Source organism: Amblyomma maculatum, chromosome 4 (assembly GCF_055883805.1).
Source record: "Amblyomma maculatum isolate TAMU_Amacu chromosome 4, ASM5588380v1, whole genome shotgun sequence".
In the NCBI taxonomy this organism is placed as follows: Eukaryota; Metazoa; Arthropoda; class Arachnida; order Ixodida; family Ixodidae; genus Amblyomma; species Amblyomma maculatum.
This window is the reverse complement of record NC_139347.1, coordinates 97,290,940-97,308,087: the sequence shown is the minus strand read 5'-3', so window position 1 is coordinate 97,308,087 and position 17,148 is coordinate 97,290,940. Positions and strand designations below refer to the sequence as shown.

The 17,148-nt window shown below is 47.2% G+C and overlaps 1 protein-coding gene across 5 annotated transcripts in view; it reads left to right on the top strand.

The window, feature by feature from the left end:
• Nucleotides 1-17,148, top strand: part of Orp8 (Oxysterol-binding protein-related protein 8) — a 99,463-nt gene that overhangs the window by 26,086 nt on the left and 56,229 nt on the right. For all 5 annotated transcript variants that reach the window (XM_084602239.1, XM_084602237.1, XM_084602238.1 and 2 more), the window contains one exon: nt 6,976-7,077. In XM_084602239.1, coding sequence (XP_084458365.1) covers nt 6,976-7,077 — 102 coding nt within the window. The remainder of the gene's footprint in view (nt 1-6,975; nt 7,078-17,148) is intronic.

The window sequence follows — 17,148 nt, the reverse complement described above, 5'->3', positions numbered from 1 at the left end:
TCCGTCCACAGATGACCGAACATTGAAAGTGAGGCTCGCTGCATGCAGTTGTGATCGGATTTACGTTTTATTGCGAAAGCAATACCACGCCAGGTTTCGGCCCGTCGCGTAGTCCGTGGCCGCAGTCACGAATGACCTTGAACAGCCTCGAAGAAGAAGAAGAAGAAGATGATGATGATGAAGAAGAAGAACGCTCGGTCACCCGCAGCTAATGCTTTCGCTCCATATTCGGTTCTGCAGCGTTGCACCCTTCTCATTTTTTTTACTCTCCATTCAGAGAAATGCGAGGCCCTGCATGCATGTCTTGCGGAAGGGTGGCCAATGTAATTGCATCTCCTGGTCGCCGTGATAAACTCCGGGGGGATACGCGTGGATAGTGCGGCTGGCTCTTAGTGTGCAGCTAAATTCTTGCTCATATTTCTCAAGACCTTTAGTCCAGCGCTTTCCTTGTCTACTCGCTTGTTCTTTTTCCGTTGCACTGTGTAAGAATGTGGCGCCAACTAGCTATACTCTCACTTTCTTTTTTTGCCTTTGGCTTAGTTTTTTTCTTTTTGTTTTCTGTTTCTACAATAGTTGGCCGTATTATTGTATGCAGTTCATCTCTTCTCAGTTTCTCTGATATGTATAGTAGTCGGCGCGCCCCCTTTCTTCCGCATCATGCACTCTGCAGCCAGCCGCGTGACCTCGAGTCCTTTTCTCTTTAGTCGGGTCGATTTAGCGACCGGGTAAAAGTGCAAATGCCTGCTGAAAAAAACAACAACTAGAAACTGAAAACTTGGCTATACAGTCTCCCGGAAACAGGAAGACGCGACGAAGCGAGTGATTGCGCTCGCGGATTACCCGACTTTCACCCCGTCTTGCGTTGAGCCGCCCTTGGGGGGCCCAGTAATAAGATGGATCTGTGGCGGATCAGTGCGCGCGTGCCCGACTGGCGTCACGAAGTGGGGCGTGTCGCGCGCGCAGCGAGTGATCGATGTCTCTTCCCTCTCGTCCTCCCGAGCACCCTCTGGCCTGCACTCTCGCCTCGGCGTCGTGCATATATGCCCCTCATGCGCTAACGATGTCGCCTGCGCAGCTTTGTGACCCCGGGTTAACCTACAAGTACTACGAGTTGGAACAGCACTCCTCTCCCCCTCTCCTACCGGCAGCTGTGCGCGTGAAGAGGAGGAGGGAGTTACAGTTGCCGAGGCGAGGACCAGGGCGAAGCAGTTTCTCGCCTGCACACTCATCGACTTAGCTGCCATCTTACTTTTAATTTATTTTTTGAAGTGGTGGTTTCATTTCTGTTTATTTTAACCTTCACTTTTTGATTTTCTCTTTTTTTTCCCCCCTCGACGCCTTCTTTGACGCGCGCGGAATGCCGGGGCGTTTATACGCTGCAGCTGACCCTAATTTAGCTAAGCAAGTTCGATACCGCTTACGTGACCGTAATGAGAGGTGACCTTGGCGAAGGCTGTTGCGATGAATTGTCGCAAGCTGTTACGTTCGTCGCCTTCAAGTGCGCGGTCCATTCCTCCGGTGGTCTCACTGGAGCTAATGCGCCGACCTGCTTCAGCTGCTACTCCTGTTGCTCCTGTGAGACGGTTGATTTTTTTTTTTTTTTTGGAAAACCAGTTTCAGACACAACTTAAATTACACACCCTGTGCTGCAGCGTGGTGCACCCCCCCCCCCCCCCCCTCCTCCTCTTCCTTCCTCCCGCTCATTGTTTGACGGATGTTGATGACCGCGAAGTACGCTTTCGCGTCTTCGCGACGGTTTTCTGCGGCGCATAACGCACCCACATCTGTGGCACTATAGCTCCTCTTTCCGCATTGACATTACAAAAAAGTCATGGCCGCCATATTTGGGTTATACTTGTGCACTTGGTCAAGTCCGAGTTACGTCTGCGAATTGGCCGATTGGTTTTCGTGGCGCCCCTCTGTCAAGCAGAGCGTTCCGAACTGCGAACAGTTTCAAGAACGGAATTCCATTTTTGCATTGCTGCCGGCTTCAAACTCGTACGTCGGCATACGTCCAGCGTCTATTGAATGGAACGTCTGTTTACAGCAAGCTGCTATTGCATTACTGCCGTCGGCACGACTGGATCGTTAGGGCGTCGTATATTACTTTTCCGTATATATATATATATATATATATATATATATATATATATATATATATATATATATATATATATATATATATATACTGTGACCTCTCTCTTTTCAAATAATTGATAACGCGTGATACGCATATATCAGTTTCCTTCTCGTAATAAAAGCGTTACAATGAACGTTAACTATCACCTTGCTGTGCATTAACAGCAGCACTACCAATGCCTTCATCAGTGCGTCTCTCGAGCCCTATTTTTATTTCACGACATGTAGTTTACGGCGGATATAGCTCATAATTTACTTTGTTACTTCGGCATTGTAGCCTTAATTCTATCCACGTTATATTTTTTACCTTATTTTTCCAACATCCTGGGGGTCGTCTTCACCGCGCGCCGCGTACGCGTAACGTGACATCCTCCGACGCCACCACTATACCGCCCAAGACTGCGTCATTCTCAAATAACGGCAGCTAAACCAAACTTATTGCTGCCCCCCCCCCCCTTCCCCATTTTTTCCCCCATCAGCAGTTCGCAGCAGAGACCGATATACATTTTCGGATTATTACAACCCTTTCCCAAACACAAAATTTATTTACTTATTCATCCCTTATAACTTTATATCGCCTCTGTTGTAGGAAGGAGGGTGATGTAAATGCATGAGTCCGTGCAAGAAATACATCAGTAGATCCAACAACGTGCAAGTATTGAAAAGCATGCAATAAGTGAAAAAAAAAAATAAAAAAATGACGAAGCGTGCAGTAACTTTATCGCGCGCAGACATACGAGTCGTCCTTTTCGAATGAAACTGTTTGTCGTCGACCTACGCCAAAGAAAGAAAGAAGTGCAGTGAAAAGAAATCTATTTTTCGTACTGCCGCGGTATCACGCCGGAGACTGGTGCAGTCAGACACGCCATGGTGTACCGCCTTGTCGCCATTTTCGTCGGGCTGCTTTTTGAAGATTGCTCGGTGATTGTATACCCACCGCCAAGGTGTATGGGTGCCGGCGCTTCGAAGTCAGCTCGGGCCACGTCACAACTTCGATCGGCGTTGTGTCGCACGGTTATAAAGGTTTCGACAAAAAAAATTTGTTTATACCGTCGCAAGAGCCGTCGGCGTGACAGGACGCGAATCGTTCGCTACAATAGCCGAATGCCGTGGCTCTTGCTTTCCGTTGTCACTAAGCTTCGCACACTTGTACCCCTTGGCATTGTACTGGGGAATGTATACTGGCTCTCTCTTGCCAGTGCTGTCCTATTGTATGCGGCAAGTTGGAGGCTAACGAGTAGGCTCGGAATTAACTAAGACAACGCAGCGAGCTGTGGAAAGAGAAATAGTAAAGATAGCTCTGCAGATGGGAAGGGTTGGTTGCTTGTTAATCTTTCTTAATGCGATCGCATTTCCTCTTATTGAGGTCGTAGCTGTAATCAAGAAGAAATTGCGTTTGGGCAGGGTATGTATAATGCGAGTAAGAAGGTGGAATCCGAGAGATGGTAAACGTGGCTGCAGGGGAGCGCGGGCGGCGTGGTTGGTTTAGGTTGGTTACGAATAGGGAGTATTCAGGGGACAACGGCCGAATAGCTAGCCCTGGATTCGTGGTTAATTGGAGATCAATAGGGGGGGTTGTGGTCCTGTAGGGGGCGCAACTGGCTTTTATAGTGTCGATAACTTTCGGAACTCTAAATCATTGGCGTAGTACGCGGCTGCAGGGACGACGCTAACGTTATGCGGCGATTAGCCGCTACCGTTAACGCGAAGGGTGTCAAAATAACGTAGCGCTCGATTCTCGGTTGGGTCATAATCATTGCGTCGCTGCCGTCATTTATTATTTATTTATTTACTCCCTAGGGCCTGCTGGCGTTGCGGAGGGGGTGGGTACATGGAATCAATAAATAATGAAGTTTCAAACAATCAACAAGAAAGCACTAGCGTAAAACGAACAAAAATGCATTTTGTTTTTCAATGAATGAAAAAAATATATACAATAATAATCACGAAGTAAAATTGGCCGGGTCATACAGATAGAAAATTTCGTGTGGCATGTTTTATTGCCGCCGATTCTGTATTGTTTCTAGTAGAATTGTTGCGCCTAAGAATTTAAACTTTCGATCCATCCCTAATTAGCATACAAGCTGAATTCTGCGCTACTGTATGCGTGAGGTATACAATTGAGTGAGTTTCCTGCGTATCTTAGTTTTCGCAGTGTTTCCCTCACGAGGCGTGTAGCTTTGTAAGGCAAAAAAAAAAAAGAGAGAGAGAGAGAAGAGAGAGAGAGAGAGAGAGAGAGAGAGAGAGAGAGAGAGAGAGAGAGAGAGAGAGAGAGAGAGAGAGAGAGAGAGAGAGAGAGAGAGAGAGAGAAATTGCGTTTGGAAGCTCTCGCTCAGTTTGTCACGCTGCCCGTCTCGTCTCTCCTGGCAAGATCGTGTTCGATCTGACACCAAGAAAATGCGGCGGAGGGTGGGCTGCTCGCGTGCTGAGCGGAGCTCGCGGCTTCGATTTCCGTTCGCCCCGGTTGCTTCTGGCACGAGGGCGAAGCGTTGATGCGTTCTCGGAGTGGTCTTGTTTCTGTCTGTGGAGGCGAAAGCGATGCCGAATTCAGGTCCCCCGGCAGGTCGCGGTGACACTCGTGCTGCGGATGTGGCTTCTGCCATTTCCACAAAGAGTATACGTGCGATTGAGAACAAGACACTGCCTAGTTCTTGCGCCGTCCTTCTCTGAGGCGACAAAGAAGTGATGGTTGCATAGCTGCTGCTGTTATCCTCCCTCTTTTGGTCTTCGCTCTCTGCTCTGCCTTGGATCACCCGCCCACGCACTTTAGACGGGCACCTGCACCCGAAGTGTAGCTTGTTCATTTTGGACGATTTGCGAACACATTAGCTTTAGGTTTCGACAGTTGAAATGTTACGGGATATGCACACAGGGGACGGAAAGTCCAAGGAAATTTCGGGAGCTTTTGCTGACTCTGTTAACATTCGCGGGAGAAAATAGCGGTTGCTGAAATGCGAACCAGACGCTGTTTCGTGACGTCAGGGAAAACATGTAGCTGGAACTTTTGAGAGGTCCGGGAGGCCACTTCGTCTTTTTTTCTACGGTTGTATATCGGAGTTGAAATAATTCTTGAAATTAGTTTTTTTTTTTTTTCCTTTCTTCATTGTTTTGCGAATCCCTCCAATGATCTCACTATATCTTCCAGCCTCCGCAAGCCGGAGAGCCCATGCATTTCTGAAAAGAGAAAAAGGTTGCAGCGGTGTGCTCGTATCTGTTTATATTAAGCGGCTGCGTTAACGGTGCCGTTCAGCGCAGAACGCGGCGGCACCCGGCGCCGAGTCCAGAAAAATCCCGATTGGTCGAACGGGTCGTGACGTCACGCGTGGAGCTGTGTAATGAAACGTGATCAAAACATTAGAGAACAGGTCATTAGTAGGACGCACCGCTACTCAAACATCATGCATGTTTAGGTATATGATGTAAATTAATTGCGCTACCCTTTTCTTGAATGTCACATGCGCTATCCCTAAGCCATGCGGGAACGTTTTTCTGGCTTGGTGAGAGCGGGGCTTCATATGTATGTCATGTACTCTCTTTCACATAATGTAGCTTACGACTGAATGTTAGTGATTGTGTTAGTAATTAGAGAGGTACTAATTAAGGGTGTCGTGATTAAGCGAATAGCGAAGTGCATGTCGGTGACGGGCGCGTGTACTACGCAAAAGTTGGTTTAATTGGTTTCGCTTCTCTATGGGTTTAACGTCCCAAAGCGACTCAAGCTATAAGAGACGTCGTAGTGGAAGGCTACGGAGTAATTTCGACCACCTGGGGTTCTTTAACGTGCGCTGACATCGCACAGCACACGGGCGCCTGGCTTTTCGCCTCCATCAGAAAGCGGTACCAATGTACCACCGCGGCGGTGCACGCAAACGACAGCATGCTTGTATGCAATCGCGGCGAACGTTGACGTGAGTAGTGGCTGTGTTGTGACGGGGTGCGTACCAGGTATTGTCTGATTTCGACGAAGGAAACACTGTCCGTTCCTACGTGGGCAAGATGAGCCGCCGAAGGGAGCGTTTTTCTCTATCGCGTCATACCTTTTATAGGCGGAGCTTACGTGGGCCCCCCAAACTTTTTCTTTTTTTTTTTTTTTTTTTAAGTGCTGCAGCACTACTACCAGCATTCTCGCGAAAGCCCGACGTCTGAAGCCGATTTGACCTTTGACATTTCCTAGGGTCTTCAGTTGGCCACAGAAGCAAGTGTGACAAATACTGCGCCTTTTTTTTTTTTTTTGTTTCCATGTAAAGCAGTTATAGAACACCGGTGAACTTTGATGCGTTCCACGGAACGCTGGTTCGGTTCGACTAAGTGCGCGCGATGTATACCGTGCTGCAGCAGCGCTCAGGCTTTCCTAACTTTTTTTTTTTTGTTTTGTTTTCGGAACGGTTAGTGTTGCAGCACACATGTAATGTGTAGTCCGGAAGCATGACCGTCTGATTAACATAGCAAAATAAAGTTTAATAATTGAGACACAGCAAACAAAAAGCCCTGCTGCTGCACGATATTCCGCGATTAACTGTTAAACCGTCTGTATTTTTTTTTCTTCTCTGGTCATCATTACCTACGAGGCACAGTGCCCGTTGTTTTTCTTCATGACCGGCGCAGAACTGATGCGTCGGTCAATGTAAGCGGCATACAGCGGTTTCCTGCCGGAGAATCAGCCTATAGATGCATGCAGGTCACGATGTGTTTGATGCGCAGCGCTTTACTTGTGCCCCTGCAAGCGAGCAGGTTTCGAGGCTCTCTCCTTTTACTCGCGAATCGCTTCATGTGCAGGGCGTGCTGCATTTGACCATTTCTGAGCACTCCGTATTTCCCTTCGTTTTCTTTCCGCAGACTGCTCTACTCCGGCGGGGCCGGCGACCAACCGAACCCTGGGATCCCAAGGCGGGGGACCCACGGCGAGGTCCACGCCCCTCGGTGCCTCCGCCGTCAGGGGTGAGTGTCTTCGTGAGCTTGAGCGCATTACAAGGCGGCGCGTCGAATTCCCACTCCTGCGCCACTGTATGTGGCAATACATTTGCGTCCGCACTGCCCTCCTTACGCCGATACAGTTTGCCTGCATAAAAGAGAGCGAACTGTTGTTTTCTTTCAGGATGACTACCTTGTCAAGAAACTCGCATAGATTGTTTCACTGCTACTCCTTCTAGGTAGTTTACGATAGCCAGATTTGAGTTCGGACAGCATTCCCCTATAAGGCCGTACTGAAGGGCCGCGCCGTCGTAGCGAAGATTACGACCGGCGCACGACGTGATATAGGTGAGGAACATGCGTGGATGGATAGCGGGAGTGTCCGCTTCGAAACAACGCGAGAGAGATGGGAAAGGGGGCGGCGAGTTTTTTTTTTTATGCTGGCTTTGGAAACATTCAGCTGGTATGGCAGATTCTCTCGTTTCGGTTTCTTGCTTACTTTTTGTTTTTGTGAGAAAGGGAAGGGGGGGGGGGGGGGTCGTTCGGAAATTGGAATGCTTTTTATCTCGGTACACCTAGTCAGTACACCTAGCCTAAGTACGCGTAGTAGCAGCTCGAAGCTACGCATAAGTCTAGGCAGTCTTGTGCCGTGGGGAGGCTAAATTTGCGTTCGCCCAGCCCCCTGAATTTGTGACGAAATTCGGCGACAAAAAGCCCGTGCGCATACGCGGAAGTGCCGTCGTAAACATGGGCGCCTTTCTGAGCTGTCTGCGATGATTTTTTTTTTTTTTTCTGTACTTCTCTGGTTCGTGCATGCGTCGGCTGCATAGGCCTGTTGACTTTGCAGTTTTTGGCAGTTCGCTTTATTGCGCACCCTTTGCTCTCTGTATATAACCGTTCTGAAAAGGTAACCTAGGTCCTACATATACGCATAGCGTTAGATGTAATGATCCCGTCGCTTTTTGTGTTTTCCCTCCTTTCTAAGAAACTCTTTATTATAGGGTGCGTTTTATGACTATATAGCATGATGGCCTGACAGCGAAACTCTTAAAAACCTCACCCAATCGCCTCTTAGCAAGCCGAGTGTAATGAAGGCGGCCATTCCTACGCGCGCGCGTCGGTCGTTTAATCTATAGGCTCTTCGCCAGTTTCTTCTCCGCTTGTCGGGACACTCTATATTTTCGACTCCAATATATATGCGGCCATGTCATTCTTAAAGCAGTCAACGCAGCGGGCAGCTCCGTGTCGTCAACATGAGCGTAAATTTCAGCCGAAGCTGCTGAGGTCAGCGTCGCTTGCGAAGATTGCGGCGGGTCTAAGCAAATCTTGTAAATTACATGAGCTGTGCGGCATCCCCGAAACACGTAGGTCTCACTTTTTAACACTGTTTCGATTTCTCGCCTGACAAGTTTCTTTCCCTTATTGTTCAGTTAATTTCAGAAAAGAAGAAAAAAAAAAACATTTAACCTTTCGGAACGCGTTTTGGTGCAGAGCAGTTACTGTTCCAGGCCGAACTTAACGAGAACATCGGACAACAGATTTTGCAGAGCGAGACTTTCGGCGAAACTGTCTCTTCTCTCAAAACTGTACGTTGCGCAGCATGTAGTAAGCTGAGGCTTAGAGGGAAGACCTCTTCCCTGTACCACTGCTGTATCAAGGGAATGCTTTGATTGACAGTGTATGTATATACAGTTGCTATACTTTTTAACCGGTAGTTGTGAGTCCTGCAGCGATCGCGCGTTGTGAAAGCTAGGGCAGGAGTCTCCGCTGCTCGAGCAACCGCGGTGTATGCAGAACCACCGCCTTTGAGCTCCTTTTAGTAAAATGTTGCGGATGGTCACTGGCTTCTAGACTCCAAGAGCAGAGACGGCCTTCCATTGTCACGCTTTTCGCAATTTTTCCATTCTGAAACTTGTTTGACGCATGCCGTGTGGGATTCCTTTCCAGTTTGGCTCCCTCGTCCAACGTCCACATCGTTGGATTGGTTCTGTCCTGGGTATTCTTCGTTTTCCCCCGCGCTTTGTCTCTACCTTTTCCTGAATATCTGAAGCAAGCCTAAAGAAGCCGACCAAATTCAGAGCTGTTTGTCTCGAGGGCGAAATGCGAGATGTTGTCTACATACAGCTCCAGTATGGACAGGAGCACGTTATCCGCATACAGGCAATGATTACACCAATTATAAAGAGAAAAGCATACCTCTTCGGTTGAGATAAATACTATTTTCCCGTGGCCCGCGGGACATCTTAAACCGCAGAGGTATAAAGGGAAGTCGTTCTTAATTATGCGCAGACGGCTCTTTTTCCTTTCCTACCATATCTCGTCCCGTTCCTCCATTTTCTATCGTCTATAACTTAGCTGCAGGGCTGATAAAAAAAAAAAAAAAAAAAAACAGAGGGTAACGCAGCCCTACACCTAACTTCATAAATGTTAACGTTAAGTGAATGAAAGAAGAGGAAAGCGTCGCGTTGCACAAAGCTCTTCCGCTCCCTTTCGGGCTTTTTTGAAGTCATGCTGTCTCGCGCAGGTGACGGTATATATGGGACTAAAGTCTCTCGATCACGCTCACTTTTTACGGCAATAGAGGGGCTTTAAGAGTCAGAGCAGCGCAAAACGGGCAAGAACGGTAGAAGGCGACAACCCACGCGTTTCGGAGCGTGCGGCGTTTCCTTCTGTCTTATTTGTTCGTTGCTCTGTTTTGCCTCTTGTTAATCAGTGAACTCATTACAGTCCAAACTCCTGGTCACTCTACATCGTTCCCGATAATAATGAATCCGGCGAGCACACGCTTCTAAACTGATTTCGCTGCTAATGAGATGTGTGGATTCCGCGAATACAAAGCGGTGGCGAGCAGCTTTCGCGGAGTCCGGCCCTGTACTGTTTGAATGCGTCATTGTACACTCTCTGCGGGGCACTGGGCGGGACGTTGTCGCGATTATTTGAAAAGATGACAGAAACGTTTTATTTGTCAAGAACAAGTCGCGAATGTTTGAGATTTTTGGGAGAAGTAAGATGTCGCGAGTTTTTTGGGCGCTGATTGCCCTTATGTCTCACGAAGTTATTTGGGTGGTCGAAAGATTTACTAATGTCATGCACCCCGCTCACCGATCAGCCATCGCTCAGGTCCCGCGGTCTTTTGCCGTTATCAGCCTCTCAACCAATACGGAAATTTCATAGCAGAGTTGGTCCCCGCCAAGGTAGTGCAGTGGTTACGGCGATCAACTACTGTGCCCAAAGATGCGAGATCGAATCCCGTCCGCGGCGGTCACTTTTCGATGGATGCGAAAAGCAGAACGCCCGTGTGCTTTGCGCTGTCAGTGCACGTTAAAGAGCCCCGGCGGTCAAAATCTTCGGAGCCCTCCACTACGGCGTCTATCATAGCCAGATTAGCTATTTAGGACATTGAAGCCCACAAACCAAACCAAATCATAGCCGAGTTGGCATTTAGCACGTGACATGGTAGGGTTTTCCAGGGTTGTGATGTCATCCTCAGGGTCAGGGTCGCAACACCTGAGCCACACAGAAAGGCGCCTCCGAAGAAGGAAAATCACTTTTGCTGAAAATGAAAAAAAAAAAAAAAAAATCACCGAATCGTGATAAAAGAAACAAACTCAAAAGTATCAATAAATGCGCAGCAACAATTTTTTTTTTCACTCTCTCTTCGCACTTTTTATTGCGTAAGCAATACTACGCCAGGTTTCAGCCCGTCGCGTAAACCCGGCCGGTAGCCACGTTTGACCTTTAGAACGACCGCAGATGGGGCCCCTCTTCAAGCCGTCGAGTAAACACGGTCGGTAGCCACGCCGCACCGCAGAAGAAGAAGAAGAAGAGGAAGAAGAAGAGGAAGAAGAAGAAGAAGAGGAAGAAGAAGAGAAGAAGAATAAGAAGAAGAAGGAGAAGGAGAAGAAGGAGGAGGACGAGAAGAAGAAGAAGAAGGAGGAGGAGGACGAGAAGAAGAACAAGGAGGAGGAGGAGAAGGAGGAGAAGCAACGTCGGCTTTGCTTACGCAACCTACTGGGTTTAACTAAAGCTAAACCCCAGCTAATTTTCTTATCTTTTTCATTTGACTGCGTTTTACCTGTTTCTTGACCAGCGTGTATTTTCAGTGAAGGATTTACTTTAAACGTGACTTGTAGTTTTGAAGGATCGTAAATTAGCATTCTTCCTTGGCGATAACGATCGGCCTTTATTGATGTTTGCTTCTTGATAGAAGTGTTCGTGAACAGCTTGCGAACAGTTTAGTTTCCTGTTGCACTAATGTCTTTGCAGTTTAACGACGCTTCAACCGTTTCCGTTTCATTTTTGGATTTCCCACCTTTCCCAGTTGACCGTTTTTGACCTGTAGAACGGCTGATTGGGCGAGTTGGTGAACCATGATGGATTCGTTGTCCACTTCTCCTCTTTGTCTCGTCTTTTTGCGCACGTATATTACTAAAGTTTTTGACCTCGAAACCAGGGGAGCTGCGGCGTCAGTTCAGCCAGTGACGAAAGGTGAGAGTGGGAATCGATTTGCGCGTAGACATTGTACGGCGCGTTTATAATGGCTTGGTTTGGTTTTGTGGGTTTGTGGGGTTTAACGTCCCAAAGCGACTCAGTCTATGAGAGACGCCGTAGTGGAGGACTCTGGAAAATTCGACCACCTGGGGTTCTTTAACGTGCACTGACATCGCACAGCACACGGGCGCCTTGCTTTTCGCCTCCATCGAAAGCGGCCGCCGAGGCCGGGATTCGATCCCGCATCCTTGGGAACGGTAGTCGAGCGCCGTAACCACTGCGCCACCCCGGCTTTTGTGTCATGTGATGACGCATTTATGTCAGCTCTCAATCTCCAAATTAGTCTGTACAGTGAGAAAAGCTACCTTTAATGACAAACGGAAAGAAAAAGCATTCGTCGAGAATTACTTTCCTTGTTCATAAAAAAAAAAGGGGGGAAAAAAATCAAATTGACGCTACGTACGTCACACATTGCCATCATCCCGGTTCATTTACCCCAAACAATGTTCGAATTTACGCTTTTTTTTTCCCCCGCGTATGGTAAGAGAGGGGAAATCGCTGACACGATGACAGTGCACTGTGGTGCTTCATACATAGTTTTATTTGTTGGCTTTTTCTTGCTTCTCTTGGATGTGTAATATGTTCTTCAGTGTTTGGTATGCTCGGAACTGTGATGCGATCTGCAGGGTGAAAAATTAAAAAAAAAAAAGTTCAGATTTTTACCTTGAGAGGGCCCCACGCGACGAGGTTGAAAAGCGAGCCGCGTGGTCCGAGGAGTTTTGACCGATGCTGTGCATTCTGGGCGTCGTCAGTGTCGTGGCTGGGGATTGAACATGAGTAGAAAGGGGATGTAAGAGCGTGATCGCATCATTAAATAACGGAATATTGGAACAAGCGATACACGAGACGAAGGAAGGAAGGATCGATATCACCTATAGGTCCCAGTGCATATTCTGGGTAAATTATAGGGATGCTATTTTGCGTACGCGAAGGTTTTCATTACGGCTCAAAGCTGATTGAATCAGGACACGCACCCGCACTGTTTGCAGGAACCCTATGCGTTATTTGCGTCCCGTCAAATGTCGTCTCGTATACTTGCCTTTTTGCGTGGACTTAAAAAAAAAGAAAAAAGAAAAAAAAAACGAAGTCGGCTAGTATACCTCATCGCTCTTCCTCTTTTGCTTATCTTCCCAAACGAGAAATTGGGCCCAAATAAGGACGTCGTTCATCGTAGGGTGCGTTCTTTTTTGTGCCCTCCTTCTCATTAATCATCCGGGCCATGTTGCTACAGCGGCGGGTCGTTTCCGTATTTGCTTGTTTTCGGTGTATACGTTTTCACCGCTGGCTCCGTGCTTCCCTTTTGCCGAACAGGGTTCAGAATTTGGTTTCGTTTTCTTTTCTCTTTTTTTTTTTCTTTCTGTGCAAGCCCGCGAAGTGACCTTTTGCTCACATTTCTGGCTTCTAATTTAGACTCTCGAAACCGGGTACGCGTTGCTATGAGGGGAGAAAGAAAAGAAAAAAATAAAGAAGGGAATATCGGTGTCCCCGGCCGGCTGACTTCGCTATAGTAAACGCGCGCAGTCGTGTACTTGTTACACGGAGTGCATGAGAATTTCCTTGTTACGCCTTGCGGCAGGAAGCTTCCTATCTGACGGGGAAAGCAGTGTGTTTCGCACGTAAGCTCTGTGTATCGATCGATGAGAAGGTAGGGGCTCCGGTTTAATTAGTATCTTGTAATTAAGTAATTGCACGAGAATAAGCAAAATTAAATGTTAGAGGGCAGCACGCGTATGTCTAACAACATTCGCTGAGTTCCGCTCATCCTCAGTAATAGCCGTCTTCAGATTTTTTTGTGTTTGTGTGTCCCGCGGGGAGGTATGCCGAGGATGGCAGTGGGGAAAATTGGAAATGGTGGGCGTAGCTGAAAGCGCGCTCACGTCGCAGCGTCTTGACGTCACACGTTACGTGCTATCAGGTCACCGCAGTCACACGCGTATGCAATAAGTAGCCTCCAACCTCCAGTTGCCGCCTTTCCAAGTATGAAGCTGCGCCTCTACTTTTTAAGAGTTTCCCCTGGGACAGCCGGAGCAATTAACTGCGTAAAGCCGCTGCTCACGAGGCCTTTCTTGAAGCCACTCCAGAGCAAGAGCGGGAGCGCGCCAGTAGTAGATGAAGCGAAGGCACATGTAAAAGCGACTCTTCTCATCAGAACCATGTGTGGCGTTTGAGGTTTGCGGTCCTGCAGGGTAAAGTTGTTGCTTTCGCTTCGCTTATGAGCAATTCGTAAACTTTTCCACGCCTTCCTCCACCCCTCCCCTCCCCCTCCAGATTTTCCCCTGAAGACTTACGTTTTTAAATGCTTTTGTGACGTACTTCAACGCAAGATCAGTGCATAACGTATATGAAGCGACATTAGTGGCAAGACTGCATTGCATATATATTGCGCGCAGTCAAATACTTTCGTTTTCGAATGCCTGTGGAAAGTGTAGGGAAATACATGTAACTTCCTAACGGCTTAAGATAAAAACATAATTGTTTTGCTAAATAATTTTAAATAAACAGGGAACTTGAAGTTGTAAAAAGAAAACTCAAATTATTCTCAAACAGCGGGTTCTTGAAGGAGCTGGCCGAGCTATAGTTCGTACACATCCCATGCGCAGGAATGCGTTCGGGTCCTGCCGTCGGGGCCAGCGTATTGCTCGTTGAGGCCCTGAGATATATATATTTTTTTTTCGAAGTGCGATAGATAAAACGACCTTCAAAAGAGCCATGTTCTGTGAGCGCCCACAAGAGGAGGCGCAGCGGGATGCCTCATTTGTGCTTATCGCGTCGAAGGACTCCTCGTTACATCAGGAAATGTGTACGACGTCGCCGGGTACGGGGCGGTGTTGGGAGCGGTGCTTAGAAGGTAATTAGGGCATGAGCCTCGCAGAACAGGTCTTTTCCCTACTTTCCGCTTTTTTGTTTTCATCTTAAATTTCAAATCTCCGAACTGCTTTGATGAATGCACCTTTTCTTGCGTTCGCTTTGAGGTTGTTAATGAGCAAACGTATTATACGCAAAGGTTCATTTTGACAAAAAGCTATAAGAACTAAGAGTATGCTAATATTTGAACGCCATACAGTTCCTTTAGACTCTTGTGGCAGGCGCGGCTTTTGCCTCCTTTTTTAATTCGCTGTTACTTCAAACACATGAACGATAAAATGAAGGGAAGCAAGAGATCTTATATCGTTGGGTTATCGCGTAGGCGTTTAATTCTCATGGATTGCCTTAGAGGCTCAGTAATTTCGGTTGACAAGCTAGAGTCCGCGCGGGTTTGATTGAGGCTACAGTGTTTATATACTGAACACTGCGATTTCGGCTCGCGTTAGGGAACCTCATGCGGTTGAAGCCACTGTGATGGCACCCTCCACGGCAGAGTGCGTCGTTGTCCGCTTCACTGCTTCAAAGAAAATTTTATCTAGATACCTAATTAGCGTCATCTAGTTGTTTGTTCAAGAAATAATTCAAAAGGAAAAATATTTGTGACCAGCCGTCCCGCTCAGAGGCACCTGGGCTAGAGTGTGCGCATTGTATATTTCCGCCGCCTCATCTCGGGTAGAGTTACAGGGAAAATGGCATATATTCTATAGTTCACTATAGGTATAGAGTAGACATGTGCGTATCTGAGCTGCTGTGGCGGAAATAGCCAGTATATGGTGAGTAGATAGTGAGTAGGCAACGAGTAGACATTCAGTAAACGCAGCCAGACATCGCTTTGGGTATAGCTGGTGGATAAGAACTTGAGACGTTTCCCAGAAGTCTTTTAAGAGGGCGCGCAGCACGGACCCAATGAAGATGCGTCGCTGGGTACTGCCACTTCGTATCGTCAATTCTAGTCCGGCGACATCACTTCTCAGTTATAATATAGGATTTTATTAATGTTGACTCATCTTTGTTTTCTCCGATGACGCTTGTAATGTTGTTACGTCAAGAACTTCGCAGAAATCATACCCAGCTAAGTATTACACAATATGGGCGATAGGTGCACACGTTTCTTGGAGCGTTCTTTCTTATGAAGCATTGACGGAGACTCATGATGTCGATCTTTAGCGGCAGGCCGCTGCCTATATATATATATATATATATATATATATATATATATATATATATATATATATATATATTGAGACAAAGGGAGGAGATCCATGCCGATTTGGTCGAACGGAATACGGGGTGCTTTAACGGGCTTGAAAAATCCGGCAGGCTTCTAGGGCGGTGTTTTACGGCGCTGGCATTCGCGACAGCTTCGTACATAGCGTTTCACAGCTGCGGAGAGTCCTGGCCAGTAATACATGTTGCGCACTCAAGCAAGCGTCCGTGAGCAGCCCAAATGACCAGACGTCTGTTCAATATATATATATATATATATATATATATATATATATATATATATATATATCCGGAAACAGCGTGTATAATTAGACCTTGTCTGCTATGTGTTTAACCGGAACTCGCTTCTAGAGGCTGGTTTGGTAGCGCGAAGCGACCATCGTCGCGTGGCATTACCGCTCGAACCAGTGGGCATGCGAGTGCACTTTGGTGATTAACATTGCTTCTCGTCAGGCGAGGATTAATTGCCGCGCCTGGTGTAATCTTTCAAGTCCCGGCGGATCGGATACGCGGGCAAGCCTCGTTAATCTCCTCGAAAATTATCTGAACAGGGGCCGCGCATATATCCTCGATTTCGGACGCTGATCATGTGCTTATTGTTCGATTCGTATTTGATTTTAGAGTTTTTCTTTCGGTATTTTCTAATGTTTACCTTATATGCAGTGCAATAATTGCACGACAAGTACTATATATGAACCCCTTTCGTCGCGTAGCTGACGATGTCCGCGTCACCAGAGTGGTTTGATTGGGTTTGTTGGTACCTCTCTCTTTCCTACCTCAAGTCCGTGGCGCGAAACCGGCACAGGCGCAGGGCTTATTATTTTTCAACCAGTTTAGGACAGCCCCACTGTGCAGATTGTTTAACTTGGAGCGTAACTGTTTGAACTTTCTGCGTGCAGTTCCTGTAGTCGTATTCTGTGCCTGCATTGCGTTTTATTACATTCTTGCCGCGATGACAGAAACAATGGTGAATGCGCGCACTGTTTGCTAAACTAACTTGAGCGTTTTTCACTGAAGCTGAGGTCTTTACGCTCCCACTGCGTGTTTAAAGATTTGTCAGTTTCTAAAGATAGGGAGTTCGAAAAAGTCGTGGCGGCCATGGTTTCCTGTAAACCGTCTTGTCGCTACGTAGCCGATTAACGAAAACTATAATGCTAGTAGATATGGTCGAGGCCGTCGCCAAGGCGACGCCTTATCATTTGTTGAAATGATTAAAGCACCGCAGAGCGAGGGGATCCGGGGCTTTCTCCTTCCGCACGAAAGTGAAACTGACTGCGGCGCTAAATTCTTCTTCTTCTTCTTCTTCTGCTTCTTCTGCTTCTTCGTCTTCTTCTGCTTCTTCGTCTTCTGCTGCTTCGTCTTCTTCTTCTTCGTCTTCTTCTTCTTCGTCTTCTTCTGCTTCTTCGTCTTCTTCTTCTTTCTTTTTTCTTTTCCTTCTTTTTCTTTTTCTTCTTC